Source organism: Pavona decussata, unplaced genomic scaffold (assembly GCF_977016875.1).
Source record: "Pavona decussata unplaced genomic scaffold, jaPavDecu1.1 SCAFFOLD_391, whole genome shotgun sequence".
Taxonomy (NCBI): domain Eukaryota; kingdom Metazoa; phylum Cnidaria; class Anthozoa; order Scleractinia; family Agariciidae; genus Pavona; species Pavona decussata.
Genome location: NW_028145763.1, coordinates 104,348 through 119,732, shown reverse-complemented (window position 1 = coordinate 119,732; position 15,385 = coordinate 104,348). Strand labels below are relative to the sequence as shown.

The 15,385-nt window shown below is 38.2% G+C and overlaps 1 protein-coding gene across 11 annotated transcripts in view; it reads right to left on the bottom strand.

The window, feature by feature from the left end:
• Positions 1–15,385, bottom strand: part of LOC146451207 (cartilage oligomeric matrix protein-like) — a 59,255-nt gene that overhangs the window by 22,745 nt on the left and 21,125 nt on the right. For 4 of the 11 annotated variants that reach the window (XM_085099285.1, XM_085099288.1, XM_085099287.1 and 1 more), the window contains one exon: positions 11,206–11,298. The exons of 3 other annotated variants lie outside the window; for them this stretch is intronic. In XM_085099285.1, the coding sequence (XP_084955411.1) occupies positions 11,206–11,221 (16 nt within the window). In that variant the 5' untranslated portion in view covers positions 11,222–11,298. Of the gene's footprint in view, positions 1–416; positions 2,945–5,697; positions 5,897–11,205; positions 12,110–15,385 lie in introns of those variants that run through there. 4 more of the 11 variants (XM_085099284.1, XM_085099294.1, XM_085099290.1 and 1 more) reach the window with 4 other exon arrangements.

Sequence of the window (15,385 nt, the reverse complement as noted above, 5' to 3'; positions counted from 1 at the left end):
TGGTAAACCCTTGTAAATGATCCCTTGTCTTAACCATTTTTAATTGTTTCCTACAAGGTTACAGAATGTAGGCTTGAATTCACTGCCGCTAGTCAACGAGTATTGAGGTCAATGTTAAGATGTGTTAGGGTTAAGTAACCTTTCAAAGAAAACACAAGCTTCGCCGTTGTACATTGAATTCAAGCTGCGGAACTGAAACTGTGCTTAATCACACGAATTAAAGGGTTAATTAATATTTGAAGTTCAATAATCTATCTCAAATGTAGGGTTCCTTTTCGTTATGCTGAAGGCTTTAGTGAAGTAAACTTCAAATAACTACCTCGTATACGGTTCATGGTCGGATGGCTGCAATACGTCACTGTGCATAATGTTGGTAATCTGTACTGAGTGTTTAGCCTGACAGAGTAATTACAAACCTGCAACTTTGTGTCCACCGATCTTGCTTTTTTATCTTCTATTTGCTCTGCACTTACTATGGAGGACTCCTATCGCCCCTGGGACAGAATTTACGAATGGAAACTTAAGGGCATACCAATGCCACGACATTATTACAACAACACACTGGAATTTCTGCTCTTTTAATTACTTTAAGCCTTTTGAAAGATAAATTTCTTTTTATTTCGATCTGAACAACAGGCGAGCACAATTGAAAAGCACTGATTTCCCCCAGGGAACCAAGAAAATTTATGTAAACAAAACTAAAAATATATTAATAAAAGACAAAGGGTCTCTTTCTTGGGTACTAATCATCGATCATCCCATTGAACAGGTCGAAAATTGCATGCAAATTTTCAAATTCTGCCGAGTGTAATTTTGAAAGTGAAAATTATCACCTGCTTCAAGTCACGTCGAAGGCACTTATGGTCTAAGATGGGAATCGATTCTGTGGCCTAGGTCTGTTCGCCGCTTTCATAGGTGTTCAAGTGTATTACTTGTATTTTGTGTGTTTCTTAGGCTGATTTCTTACATTTTTAGCCAGTTTTCTGGGCTGGAATTACACCGGACGCCAGTGAACTATGATGTGCAACTTTGGGCGTAACCGTAATCCCCAAGACTTCAGCCGTAATCTCCAAGACTGCTGAATAATTACTTTGTTGGAATTTTCTCACATTTGAACTTGGGAGAAGGTCTAAAACGAACTGCAATCCACTAACTCAACAGCTTTCATTCAAATGAACGTACTGTTTCATTTTGATACTGAGAAAATTGGAGACAGATGACATATGACTAGAAGCTTACAAGTGTTACAAGAGTAAACGTGTTATTGCAATTGTTCATTAGAATTAAGACAGTTTTAAGATTAAGAAACTATTAACATAATAGGCCGATTAGGGCATCGATCAATTAAGGCTGGGAAAGTATATTCCCATCTACCTTTTCGCGACACTATAAATCTACCACTTTTACAGTCCTTCGAAAGGGCTGACGTGTTGGCAATAAAAAGGTGCCGATCGTACCGCACATCGTCCAGATGGATGTAGCAAACAGATGTTTTGTAAAATTACTTGCAGCTTCGTGGAGGAAATAAATTTCTGTCAAATGTTTTCCTTAAAGTGATCAATTGTCTTGAACTCCCCCACAAGACAAAAGTAAGCTTTACTCTGATTTAAAGCAAGAATAGTGATAACGATTAGGACCAGACAAACAGTGGTTTAGATGCAAAGCTATAGCTAGTGACATTACAATGCGTTGTTACAATAAACTGTTGCACAAAAAGCAAAGAAGCATTGGCGTACGCTTGTGTACCGGCTTCATTATAACAACAATTCTACTCACATCTGTCAGTGGGAACTCTAACTTTTGTCTGCGCTTTTCCCTAATAGGAGATTTAAGAGCTGTGTATACTGATTATCAAATACTTACCCATTTGATTCAAGTACACTTGAGACGAGATGTACAAGCAGCTTTTAAAACGTCTAGAGAAGATAACTGCAACCCCTTTTAGACCTCAGCAAACAAAAGAAGCTCTACTTGGCAAAGTAAGATTGTGGTTTCAGATAGACAAAGGAGAATCTTCACTTTTCTCCACAGAAAGTCGGGTGGGCGAGCAGCCGAGCATGTACACGACTGGCCTTCAGATTTTATGCAGACACTGACCAAAGTACAAGCACGTTTGTTGCCATGAATTATTTTTCAAAGCCGGACAATTTGAGTGTGTTCTTTTTAGACTATTACCGTTTTTACCGTATTTGCTCCCCAAGAAGAAATGACGCTAATCGCAAATTCGGCGCGAAGTTTTATCCCGTAAGCTTCATGAGCTAAGCTACTAAAACACTTGGCGAAAAATTATAGACCACCTCAGTGACTTTTGGCATTAGGCTCAAACTAAATACCTTAAAATATTAGCACAGTTCTTGCACTTAAGAATTTTGTCCTGTACGTAGAGTGAAGGGTAAGCTTAACGTTTGCTCGTCTGAAAATTTAAAGAATCAAACAGAGTAACTACTTAGTTCCAACGGCTCTCTCTCACTTGTCATCCGTAACCTGCTAGAACCACACTCAAGTCATTCTCGACCCCATAGCCTTCTGGATCGACTGCGCATGTTCGAAAGTCATATGCCATGGCAAGAGCTCTAGGGTCGAGAACGCACACAAGCATACGGTCGCTGGCAGGTTTGACTCGCCCATCTCGCGCGCACTCCGCAAGTTACAATAGGTTCAAATTTTTCGTTGAGCTATCCATGGACAAGAGTTTGAGATCTCGAAATCTTTCTCACGCCAAAGTACATTCAAACATTGTCATTCCCTATGAGACCCTTTCAACTCCTCTCAACATTTGGTCTCGGCTTTGGTGCGACAGTCTGGCATTACCATTCCCGGTATGTAAGATGTGCGTGAGGCAACTCGGACAGCTTTAAAAGGAACCTGAATTCCGAAACGTTCTACAAAAAAAATCTCACCCTGGGATGACCACAAATTTTTGAATCAACAAATTTATTCAACCACCAACTTCTTTACTCAGACATACCTGTACCCCCATGCAAAATGTGAGGAGACCGCGCAAACTCAAAAAACGTTTAAGAGGTTTATAGAATGTTTAGAGGGACATTGGCGAATACTTAATGAGATTAGCCATCATAAGGGTCTCGAGACTTTAAAGAAAATAGTTTTACAATGTAAGCAACACGCCTGCTGTATCTTCAGGAAGAAAATCAGTATATATCGGGAGAAACAAAGTACATGATTTCCATGGTGCCGCAATCTCAATAACAAACACACTAACGGGCATTTTTGAACCGAAATAAACTGAATAGGAACGTACTACATAGTAGCTTTCTTTCGACTGAATCATGTGCTATTAAGGACGGTGCCTACTATTGTTACTGCGCATACGTTCTGCGCATCGCGAGATACTCGGGATTCCTATGGGTGGTGCCTACTAATACAGGAATATTTTTGCGCAGTTTAAAACTATACGGAGAAAGCAGAACTTAGCAAATGTTTTTGGTATCTCAAAAGGAAATTGGGGGTAACCATGCATTTTTCAGAGATAATTAAGCGTCAATTGAGGTAAAAATCCCATACATTGCTTTATATTTTGGCGCATTTTAGAGATATTATTGCTTAATTATCTCTGAAAAATGCGTGGTTACCCCCAATTTTCTTTTTGGATTCCAATAGCCCTTGCTAAGATCTACTTTTTCCGCATTGTCATAAACCGCACAAAAATACTTCGGTATTAGTAGGCACCGTCCTTAAAGTACTCTGATAATAGAAAAACCCAAGTTAACGAAATGAAGGAAGAAAGATAGTAATTTTAAGGCCGGTCATAAAGAAAACTGTTTATTCAGCATGTCAAAAGCATGTGAGACTGTTTTTTCTTTGTCCCGTACTACCGGTAATTTAATAGAGACCTCGTCAAGATTTTTTTTTTCATAACATGTACACAAGTAAAACAAACAAGGATATCACATGATTTACTTTTCTGTGGACTCACGTATATGGATGTTTACATGTTTTACTAACATAAACGGTTATTTCGATCAAATCATAGCAAGGCACTCTCAACTGAACACAAACTCGAGAACCGTCAGTTGAGATGATAGTAATAGCATCCTGACCGAATTTTGCCGCCAAAATAACTGTTGTTGTTTTCTTTTTTTCCCGACAAAGCGAAAACTAGAAGGTGGGTGTTTCTTGAGGCTTTCTGTCGCTCGCACTCGCTGTGTTTGACCTGAAATTGGCGCCCTTTGTCGGGGATGGAACCGACAGAATGAGGAGGTGTGGGAAAAAGACATAGAAAGATTTTGGGGGAGGGAATTTCAGTGAAATAGTTTGTTAACAATGCCATTAAGGAAAGGGAATTGGTCAAAACAAGTTTGTTCGAAGAGGACCCACCTTGTCGGCTGGGGTAGGGGGTTATCGAAGACACCAGCTATCTCATGGACATTATCGACAAATTTTTGTTTGCTTTACAATTTGAGTTGACACAGAAATATTCAGCTAGATAAACAAGAAAACTGAGGTTGGAATGTTATTGTCATTTTTTACCGCTGGATAGAGGGGTGGCTATGCAATAATGACATCATCTTTTGATATTCTTCTAAAAATATGCTTAAATTGATTTAAAGAATCTAGACTGAAGGGCTCTTGCGTTTTGCTTGTAACCCGAAGAAATAACCTAGAGGTCAAGATGTAAAGATGATGCTGTAACAGAAACATAACTGCACTCCCCTCTCGCCTTTGTACCTGAAAAAGCGATGATAGCATTAAGAAATTTCTCTTAATAAAGCACTGATTTTTGACGAAAGGCAATGCGGGATCTAATCGTCAGTACAAGAGCAATGAAAAAATGAGAGGTCGAAAGAACGTTTCCGGCCAAATTTCACTAAGAACATTTACGACCATTAAGCGCATTCTTTGTTTTGAAGATAAACAGCTGGGACAGGGTTATGCAAACTCTTCTGAGACGAAGTTCTGTTATTCTAAGTGTTACTCTTAAAATTCAAGACTTGACGTTTAGGCAATATCTGGATTAACAATCATTCTGGAGCCTTACTGTAAACTAAGATTAAAAGTACACGACAAGCATCCCAGCATTGAAGAAGCAAGGCATAACTTATTTTTAATTGCATCACCAAGAACTGTGATCCACATATAAACGCACTACAGCATTCTTATACGCTTCGTGTGCTGGTAAGGAATAGCACGCCTTTTCTATATATTTTTCTATTTTAAGAACACAATTTCTCACCTATTGGGAACATCTACTACAACTTTGCCAGACTACTTAGTACTTCCGCTTGGGGAAAAAAGCACCTCAAGAAAACACGAGTCGATACTGAACTTTTTAAAATGTGAACGGCCACACTACAGGATTTCATCCACAGGTTGAAAGGTAGAACCAACTTGTACAGCATAAAAAAGAGCACCACAGGATACCTACTAATAGACTGAACAACATTTATACCTTATTAAACAATACCATACAAAAGAACTGTTCGATATATTTAGTAGAAATGGCCCCCGCATTTTAGGATTTCATGCATCGATCGGTGGACAAAATTTCAGATCGGCATCTGATGACGCAATGCAAAGAGCCGGTATTATGCAGTGATTCAAGCTTGATCGATTAAACCTTGGTTCAACCGTACGCGGATCAGTAAAGAGCCGAATTCAAACGAAATCCAATCAACCTCTGAAAAATCGCGTGGCAATCACTTAAAACACGGCGTCACATTCAGTATTGCGACTTACCGTTAGCCGGAATGTTCCCTTAACATGTAAGAAGATTCATCCAACCCGTCTCTACGATTATTGTAACAGTCAAACGTACAAACTCCAAGAGACAAACAGATTCGGAAAGGGACAACGTCTCTTCAGCACAACAACTAGTTCGTGATTTCGGCTGGCGGATAATAATAAGCTGGAACGAATTTGTGTCTTATCATTTTGGCATGGGGCTGGATAAGACGGGAAAAATCATTTCAAACATGTCTGTCTTCACTCGTTTCGATTGGTTCGTATTTTAAGCCCGAATGTCTGCCCGCACGTAAAGAATTCAGAAAATACGGCACGTGCCAAAGCCTATTCTTGTGTATGGAAGAAGAAAGGATTAACGGCGACCAATTTGGCTTAGAAACAAAACTCAATCGTCTACGAGCAAAGCTACGATTTACATACGAGAAATTTTTGAAGGTGAAATTCGTGATTTAGAAACAACCAACTCATGAATCACAGCAGATTACTGACGAAGGAAACGGATATTTTAGATCTCTATCTTAATTAATATTTTTCTGTTCAATAGCGCCTCACTCGCATTCCTCTGGAACTGATGTTGTTTTCTTTCCCCCATTGAATGAACGCGAAGGGTCAGGCATATGTTCATATGTTAACACCGGATTGAAAAGTTCTGACAAAATAAGGCTTCAGATAAGAATACTCTGTCAAATGAGAGGCAGCTTCATTTATTAGCACTTGAAGGTTCAGGATGACACTCGGAAATCGTGATAATCCCTCCCAAGTAAAACGCAACAACGGAATCTTGCGCTGGACATGCGCTGGACATGAACTCATTTTTCAAACACGAATATATCTGATAACAGGGACCCAAGATCTAACGACTGAAAACACGTCTCTTTAATTCAGTTGAGGTCGAAATAGTTTGTCTCCTTAAGAACTTTATGTTTATAGACCTGCCACTATAAAACCAAAACGCAAACAAGTATTCGACTATGAAAATAGAAAAAAAAATCACTCAAATGACGACGGGTATTAAAAAATTTAATTTATCAAGAACTCGCGTCCACGTGATGTCATGCTATTGCTACATGCCAAACTAGTCAGGTCAACTTTGCGTGACCTCCACGAAAAGAAGCTAATATCTTGGACAACCGAAATGAAATGAAAAAAAAAACACCCCTTCATTTCAATGCTGGGAAGATCGCACTTTTTTGCTTTGAGTGCGAATTCATCATTTAATTTGAGGGGAAGGGGTTAATCTCTCTTTCTATTCCGTCCGACACTATAGCAGATAACAAAGGAAAAACAGTTACTTTATAGGGTAGTCTGGAGTACTGGTCGTTGGATCTCTGTTGCCCTTCAGATCTAGATCTGTGTTTACCCAGTGAAATTTGTTCAGTAGTTTTGCCAGAAGATTTTGCTCCCGCGTATTAAACATGACTCCTGTATATCCACTCGAATAAAGTCAAGGTTACCCTATTGCTAGAACATGTTTCCCAAATGAAATGACACTAGCCCATTTCTTGAAGGAAATAAAACAAAGCAAACCCGTTTTTCTCATTTGTAGCCTGTGGTACACAGGCTACCTCATTTGTAGCTATAGTAGCTGAATTGCGGAGGAACCAGAGAGGTGAAATCGGACGTCAGCAAATAGTAGGATAGACGGTTGTAGTTTACATACAGTTTTTGAAAGAGACATCCGCCTTAAGAGAAACAATGAATGGCCAAGATCCCGTCCGACCGACAACCTAAAAAGATGACTCAAAGAAAACTGAACTGAAGTCAATTTTGCAGACTATTCATTTCTTCCAAAAACAAAGTCACAGATCTGGTGAACTCTGCTAACAGGAAATATTCCAATTCTACGGTGATAATAGAGTATTTTTTCCCACATTTTGTGTCAGTGGAATACATATATGTTTTAAAACATGTTAATTTTACGTAACCCTTTCACATATTTTAAAAGTCTATCGACTACTTGTTACTGTTAATTAAGACTAAGAATAATTTAATATCAGTGCGAATAATTGAATGAACTAGACAGAAATCCGGTAGAAGACACGATCCTTCAATTCAAATGGAGGCTATTTTGAAGTAATATTCCCTAGACAGTTTGCAAGCATACATGAACATGAGGAAATTTGGAGAAAATTCAGTTTGCATACCATATTTTGTGAAAAAAAGTTCCAACGAATAAAACCATATTTTTGAAAGCGACACAACTGATAAATGTACATGACTACAAATTAATGGCGGACCTTCATCGAAATCTTGGAGCAGTGTATCTCCACCGGGAAATCGTAATTACTATTCAGACTCTTGTGGGTTGTAACGTCTTTTGTTATCATGCTTTTTTTCTGGAAGAACATTTTCCCTTTATTATGCAGACACGTACATTATAATCCAGTTAAGAACCACTTTCAATGAGTTAACAGTTGAACTGATTCCGGTCATAACAGAAAATTCAGGAACGTTTTAACCAGGAAAAGGGGTCATAAGTCAAAGTGGTCAAAATTCATGCTTGAAAAAAAAAAAATAACAAAAAACACAAAAGAACATTGTGAAAATACAATTCTTGTGTACAGATGAGACTCTGATTGTTAATATAGTAAAAAAAAAAAAAAGTATATCAGTGGTGTACTTCAATTCTTCAACCATGACGAGTTGCAACTATCGACCATTTCATTTAGTTTAAAAGGTTGGGATTTGTGGACAGAAGCCTACAATGTGGAATATAGCCAACGAACAGTAACTTCCAGTAGTGCTAAATATGATGATCTTCAAGTCAGAATCAATTTTTATTATGCTTTTCATGCTTTAAGAAAGTAGTTACAATGAAAGCTACAGAGCAATGATCTGATCCTGCAATACTTTTTGGCCAATTACGCTGTCGGTTTAGCCGATAGTAATAAACGTAACATATACAATGCTGATTTTCACCTCCTGGCACGTTCCATATCACTCTATGTCAAAATGTCTTGAACTATGAACGGCATTGTGCAAATGACCCACAATGGCTAAACTGTCCAATAATTTGAGTTTATGGCCCTGTTATTGACAAGCTCCAATAGACGTCTTATGATTTTCTGTGTTCAGCTGTTTCAATGATACATACTTGTCATTATTTGTGTTACTCGTGTTACTAACTCGGGAACTTCGCTTCTGAATTTGCTTTGCTCTTAGTCGCTAAAACGAAATAAGGGAAATAGCTAAAATACATTTTAACCGCAATGAGATTCTAGTTGACAAAAGATAATCGATATTGGTAGGTAAACTGCATTCCACGTGTCCTCATTCGATGAGAGAAATTGTTATTTATATTTATATATTCTTGTTTTTGACAAAGGGTCATCCCTGGGGAAAATGATCCAGTCAAGTCTTGGAATGTGAGCCAACCGAGGAGAGCAGATCTTTCATTTTTCCTGTTGAGTCTAAAATTTCAATTTCGATTACTTCCAAGTGTCGCTTCAGCTTCTAGGATTCCATTCCATGTGCCCCAACTACGTAACACAAGGACAAGTTTTGTTATTGCTTTTCACTCTCTTGCAAGATCTTGATACTTGTTAACTTTTTCCTTTTTTTTTCTACTCAACCTTGCTGTCACCAGCGACGTCTAATTACTATTATTATAATGGCAGTAAAAACTTCTGGATGCCCAGATATCCTAAACAATGATTGGGCGGCCAGCCGTAGCCAATCAATGCAACGACCAAAGTCCTTACTATTAAAATCCCAACTCCTAATCATAAAGATCCTAGTAATTAAATTCTAAAACTATTTACTATCCATAAAATCCTCAATCTAAATTATTATTATTATTATCATCATCATCATCATCATCATCGTTGTTGTTGTTGATTTATCGTCATCATCATCTTCATCATTTTTTTTATTGGATTTATTAAGATCATTCCACAAAAGAAATAAGAAGGATATTAATTTTACGAATGATGTTTCTGTATCAGCAGTTTTCATTCTAAGGTTTCTCTTGACCTTCGAGACTGGTTTTGTAGCTAATTGTTGTGATACTTTAAAAACATTCTGCTAACTGTTGGAAGCTTAATTAAAAGAGTTTAACTCTTCACTGCCAAGGGTGACAAAATCGAATTTAAAAAAAATATAACTAAATCTAGTTTAGGTTTGCAAGCATTGAAAGACTTGCAAAAATAATAGGGAAATACTATTTCTGGGGGAGCAGGAATGGCGCAGTTGTGAGAGCAGTCGATCGCCTCCCACCAATGTGGCCCGGGTTCGATTCCCGGATTGGCGTCGTATGTGGGTTGGGTTTGTTGTTGGTTCTCGTCCCTGCTCCGAGAGGTTTTTCTCCGGGTTCTCCGGTTTTCCTCTCTCCTCAAAAACCAACATTTCCAAATTCCAATTCGATCTGGATTATTGTCAAGCACTTTATCATGAGCCTCTGGTTGGGAGATTGCGCAAGCACTCCCCGTGTTATTGACATTAAATCCAAAAAATTAAATTAGTTTAGTTTACTTTTTATCCTTTTAACTTGCGAAAAAGATAAGAGCCACCTTGTATCTTCACACACAAAAAAATTAATAGTCACATGTTAGGGGTTAATCCACAGACCCAAACGTGTCTCTGAAGAGCATTTGAAGCTCACATGAATCTTTCAAACCGGTACCATTTGCATACACAAATTTTCTTCAAAATGAAACGCAACGTAGCAGCACTGGCTCATTAAAATATAAATCAGACGTTGTAGTGGGACAAGAAAAACCACACCAACAATGGATCTCAAATCAGTAAAGCCGGTGGTAGATTATATTCAACCACGCATAAAATTATTTCAGCTGAAGCATTTGTTATACTCTCGAAACTTCAGTCATCGTAATCACACATGGAATGTTACCCTCCCATAAGACGTAGGATAACCCAAATAAGTCGCATTCCTTTCGGCTGCATCAGTTTTTTGTTGACGTAACTTTCCGTCAAATCCTTCCTTCAGGCATTCGTCTGATAGAGTGAAGTATAAACATTACAGCCATAATTCAACTTCTCTAACCCATTCATGGCCACTTAGGATGAAAAATAGCCCTTTGTCGATTCATTTAACATGAAAGACAACGATCTGGCAGTTTATACAAAGTAACTACTTCAAGTGCGCGGTGGCTCCGAAACAGTAATAGTATCACGCTATCACGGCAATTTTTTTTCATTTTCGCATTCTTCGATTGAGTGAGCTGTTCTGACATTTTAAGAGGATACAGGGAAAACCAAAATTTCTTCAGATAGAAAGCGCAAACTGTGAAGTTCAGTCAACTCAAACACAAAATATCAGATCAGTTTGGCTACGATATCCGATTGGGCAATAAAAACCGTTCGACGGGAAGAAATTTCGAGTAATACAAGAACCCCTTTGTTCAAGCAACAGTTTGATACACAATGAAAGATAAACATTTATACAACGAGGCTGAAGTTGTTATAGGATCAGCATAATATGGTAGATTGATTTTCATTTTAACTGTAAACTCCAGCATTCTCCAAATATTAACAGAAACTTACCGAGACGGGACAGCATGGGCTTCTTTCAAAATAGCGCGTCTCCTCTGGGAGACAAATCCTTCTGGTCAATCACTCGGAAGTTCGTCACAGGAACTTAAGGAAAACAAAAAGCAAAACTTAACCTTCGACGAAGACGCAACGAGAAACTGTTATCAAGTTTACAATCTACGCCAGATTTAGCTGAGCAGAAACATTTAAACGATCCGATCCAGGGACGAATCTTTCAACAAAATGCTTCATTTGCGGATTCTCGCCAAATGTCCGCCGAAACGTGATTGCTTGATCGTGCGATGTGATATCTGTCTGTCTCCGGATCTTAAGCGATCGCAAGTTCGAGAAATGATAACTCCCAAATAAGCTCTGGGTTTGGCAGAGATGTGACTAAATGCATGGGAAGTGAAAAATGGGAAAATATCACTGAAAAAGATATTACAACGCAAGTTGTGCAAATATCTTGTCAAATTTTCGACTATTTATTTATTTGTTAGTTCTTTGTCTGTTAAATTTGCTCATTTTATTTCTTTATTGTTTTTGTTTTTCTATGGATGAGTGAAATGTAGCAGATAATAACGGAAAAAAACGAAAGATGATATCGTGATCCTCATTAATCAAATTTTTAAACACGCCACGAAAGAACATTCAAAAAGCCATTAATATTGAGATATGGGTCCGGGTGGCATCATTTGACAGTTAGTTTTATGGTATACAGGACAAAAATTTAATATACTTAGGTAGGTAGTAGGTAGGTAGGTTGCCTTTATTTATACACGATGTATATAAAAGCTGAAAGCTTGTGGGGTCGTGTACAATACATTACTACAAATTAAATATATATAAGTAGAACTACATATTAAATACAATTAAATGGACAATATCTCAATGCACATAAATCACGTTTGGAAGTTACGAGTAATCTTACAGACAGGAGAGTTCTAAATACTGAAAATAAAATTAATTTCGTCGTCTTCATGGCCAGGAAGTGAATGTTTTGGGGAGATCAAAGTCACGGCAAAAGAGTAAAGGATTGAAATCTCGATCTATAAAACCTCTTTAAGTTCCTTCATTATGACCGAGTTTTAAAAGCTTCTTAAAGTCCTACCGTTTATGGTTTTAAGTTTGTTTACCTCACGACACTCAAAGTCAGAATCAATTCCTTCAGGAAGTCAAAAAAATTTTAATCCCACTATGAAGTTCAGTAAAAGCGCACTTTTTGTGTCCAGTTGAATTGACTAATTTTGACTGAACTGGACTGAACAGAATTTAACATCAAATTACTGCGTAATGTAATTTTCTTCCTTTTCATGGGTCTTTGCTGTCTTTTCGTGGCAAATAGCGGTCAGAAAGCGTTATAACTGAATTGTGGTAAAAGTGTATTACATTGTACAAATTTTGAAGGCCATTATCACGGTTGTGCCACGAATAGCTTACAAACACGATGTAGATTGATATTTTTAAGGGGAACGTTCTAGTAGCTTGTGTTTGTGTCAGGCGACGATCGAACATCAAAAATGAATTCATTGTGTCTCTAATGTCGGACGAAAAAGGTCATTTGACGGAGGTTACTGTTGAGCAGGAAAAGCTTACAAAGTCCTTTTGTATTCAGAGCCCATCAACTCTCAAGAGGTCTCACCAATATGATTTCCTCCCAAACCGTCTTACAAACGCTTTGCCTATTTTTGGACAGCGAGTATGATGATCGCTGTGTTACTTGCCTTGTCCTTGATTTACAGTTCTCTGAAAAACGAAAATGTTGCCTTCGTTATGTACTAAATCTGGAGGCAAGGTGTATTGCACGTCAAACATTTCAGATCGATGGCATCTGAAAACAGACGCAACCCCCTTTGGCGAAAAACACCGCAACCTCAAATTGGATAACAAAATATCCTCACAAACACGAAAATGAAGAACGCGCCGCGTCCTATATCGCAGACGTGAACGACACAAACACCAAATTAACATTAGCGATGAACAAGCTCTTGTTGAGCACTGACGTCTCAAAAATACACTATCGTATGCCATTTGCTTTTACTAATTCAAGTGCTTAGTTCAAGTTGGAAAATATTGTTTATGCCAGATTCTGTACACTTTTTTGTAAGTCAGAAACGCCACACAAGGTTTCTGGTTTGATTAAAAAATGAACGCTATATGGCAAGAACGAAAAAAAAAGTGTTGATTCCAGATGCAGGGCCAATAAAATTTTAATCCTGAAAAGTTAATTTAACTTACAAATTGAAGGCATTATCTTAATTTATACAGTTGTGACCTTCGTGCATGGAGTGAAGAAAATATGTAAAGTTGTTTCTAGTATGTATGTTCTGCTATCAACTTAATCAGTCTACTGAAGAGCAGTGGTCTGAGTAACGTGACTGAGTTGACTAGGCGTAACGCATGAAAACAAGCTTTACACTTAACAAATTTTACAGAATTTTTGTTGGCACTACACAAGGTGTTTGGTCATGACATAGAGTCTCATCTGACGCATAGCTAGTGTGATTAAATAACCAAATGCAATCTTTCTTCAACTGCAAGGATAAAAGAAGTTTGCGTGGCCCAGTAGTGGAAATGGGGTCTCTTGAAATCATAGGCATCTCCAGCTACCCAGACAGTTACTTGATCAGCCTTCCGTGTGTTAGGGTTTTTCTTACCAGACTGACAGATATATTGAGAGGTGACTGTCATGTGGTTCTGTTTGTTTGACATTCTTTAGAAGCGCAAATAGCGAAAAATTAACTTGTTAAATGAAGTTCTATTTTGGCACTCTCATGGGATAAAGAGTTAAGTAGCTTAAGATCTCTTTGACTAGGAAACACTCCCTGTGTGGTACGGAACATCAAGACTGACGTAAACAGCGTAAGTCAATTTAGCCTGCTGTTCCTAAATCTTCCTTGGCCAATTCTTGAGAACGAAACCCACCACTGTTTTCTTTTAATATGCATAACAGGATTAAAGAACTAATGGTATAGGCCCTCTACCTACATATGACAAAACATTGGTGACTTGTTCAGTCGAAATACATACCGCCGTCCATTTAAACCTCAATCTCATGGAGTAAAATCCTAAACGACGTGTGCTTCGGGTCGAATTTGGATTTGGAAGTGTTGGTTTTCGTGGAGGGAGAAAAACCGGAGAACCCGAAAAAAAACCCTCCGTATAAGGACGAGAACCACTGCAAACTCAACCAACATTTGTTGTTATGTTGTTATTGTCAAAATGAACGTGATTTGACGGCTGCTAATTCGAACTTTAATGTATGCACATTGACATTACTTCTCAGGAATATTTAATTAAGCTTCCCATTGGTGATAGTGAATTTTCTTTTGTTATTGAAACTATTATATTTTCGTTTGAATGTAAGTTTAAATAGCTCATGCTGTTGTATTTTTCTTTAGTGTGTGTAACTGTAACCCTCGGTTAGCGTAGCGAAAATCAATAGCGTCAACGCTGGGAATCGAACCCGGACCACATTGGTGAGAAGCGACTACTCTCTCTACTGCGCCATCCATGCACCCAACCACCCCTCACGGGAGGAATGGTTCTTCTGAAAATGTAGCCCCGTTTTCGCTATTGTGACATTCCGAATAGAAAGTCGTGTTCCATATACACGTTTCGCATCTTTCGTAATCGTTTCAGGCCTTTGACTTTTATGACTGACCTAAGTAGATGTCTCATCCGAAAAGGAAGTTTCTTGCGGTAAATGGAACACGTTCTCTGACCCAGTCAGAAATTCACAACCGAATTTTTTGGTAAATGGTCAAGTAAACAACCGTTATCTTTTGTAAATATATTTAGTAGAGGCAACCCATTAGTCACGTGTTATTCTAATCACGAACCTTACGTGTTAGTCTCTATACCGAATTATATTGGCAAGCGAGAACGTGGCAGTCGGACCACTGTTTTAATAAATGTAGTGTGAAGTCAACTTTCATAGCTCCAATGACAGGCTCAAGCAATACACTTCATCACAGATCACGTACATTCATTCCCCAACTCTATACCCCCTTCGACCTCTCTCGCCTCCTACTCTCCATCCTGAGAGGAAATTATCCCATTAACTTTCACGAGACGAAAAATGTAACTTCAGAACTGAAAGATTTTAACCTTTCAGCCGTGAAAATATGTTTAAGTCAGAAGTCAAGCTAAGTTTAATCCCGAGATAGGATCTCCCCTGAAAGGCTGAACA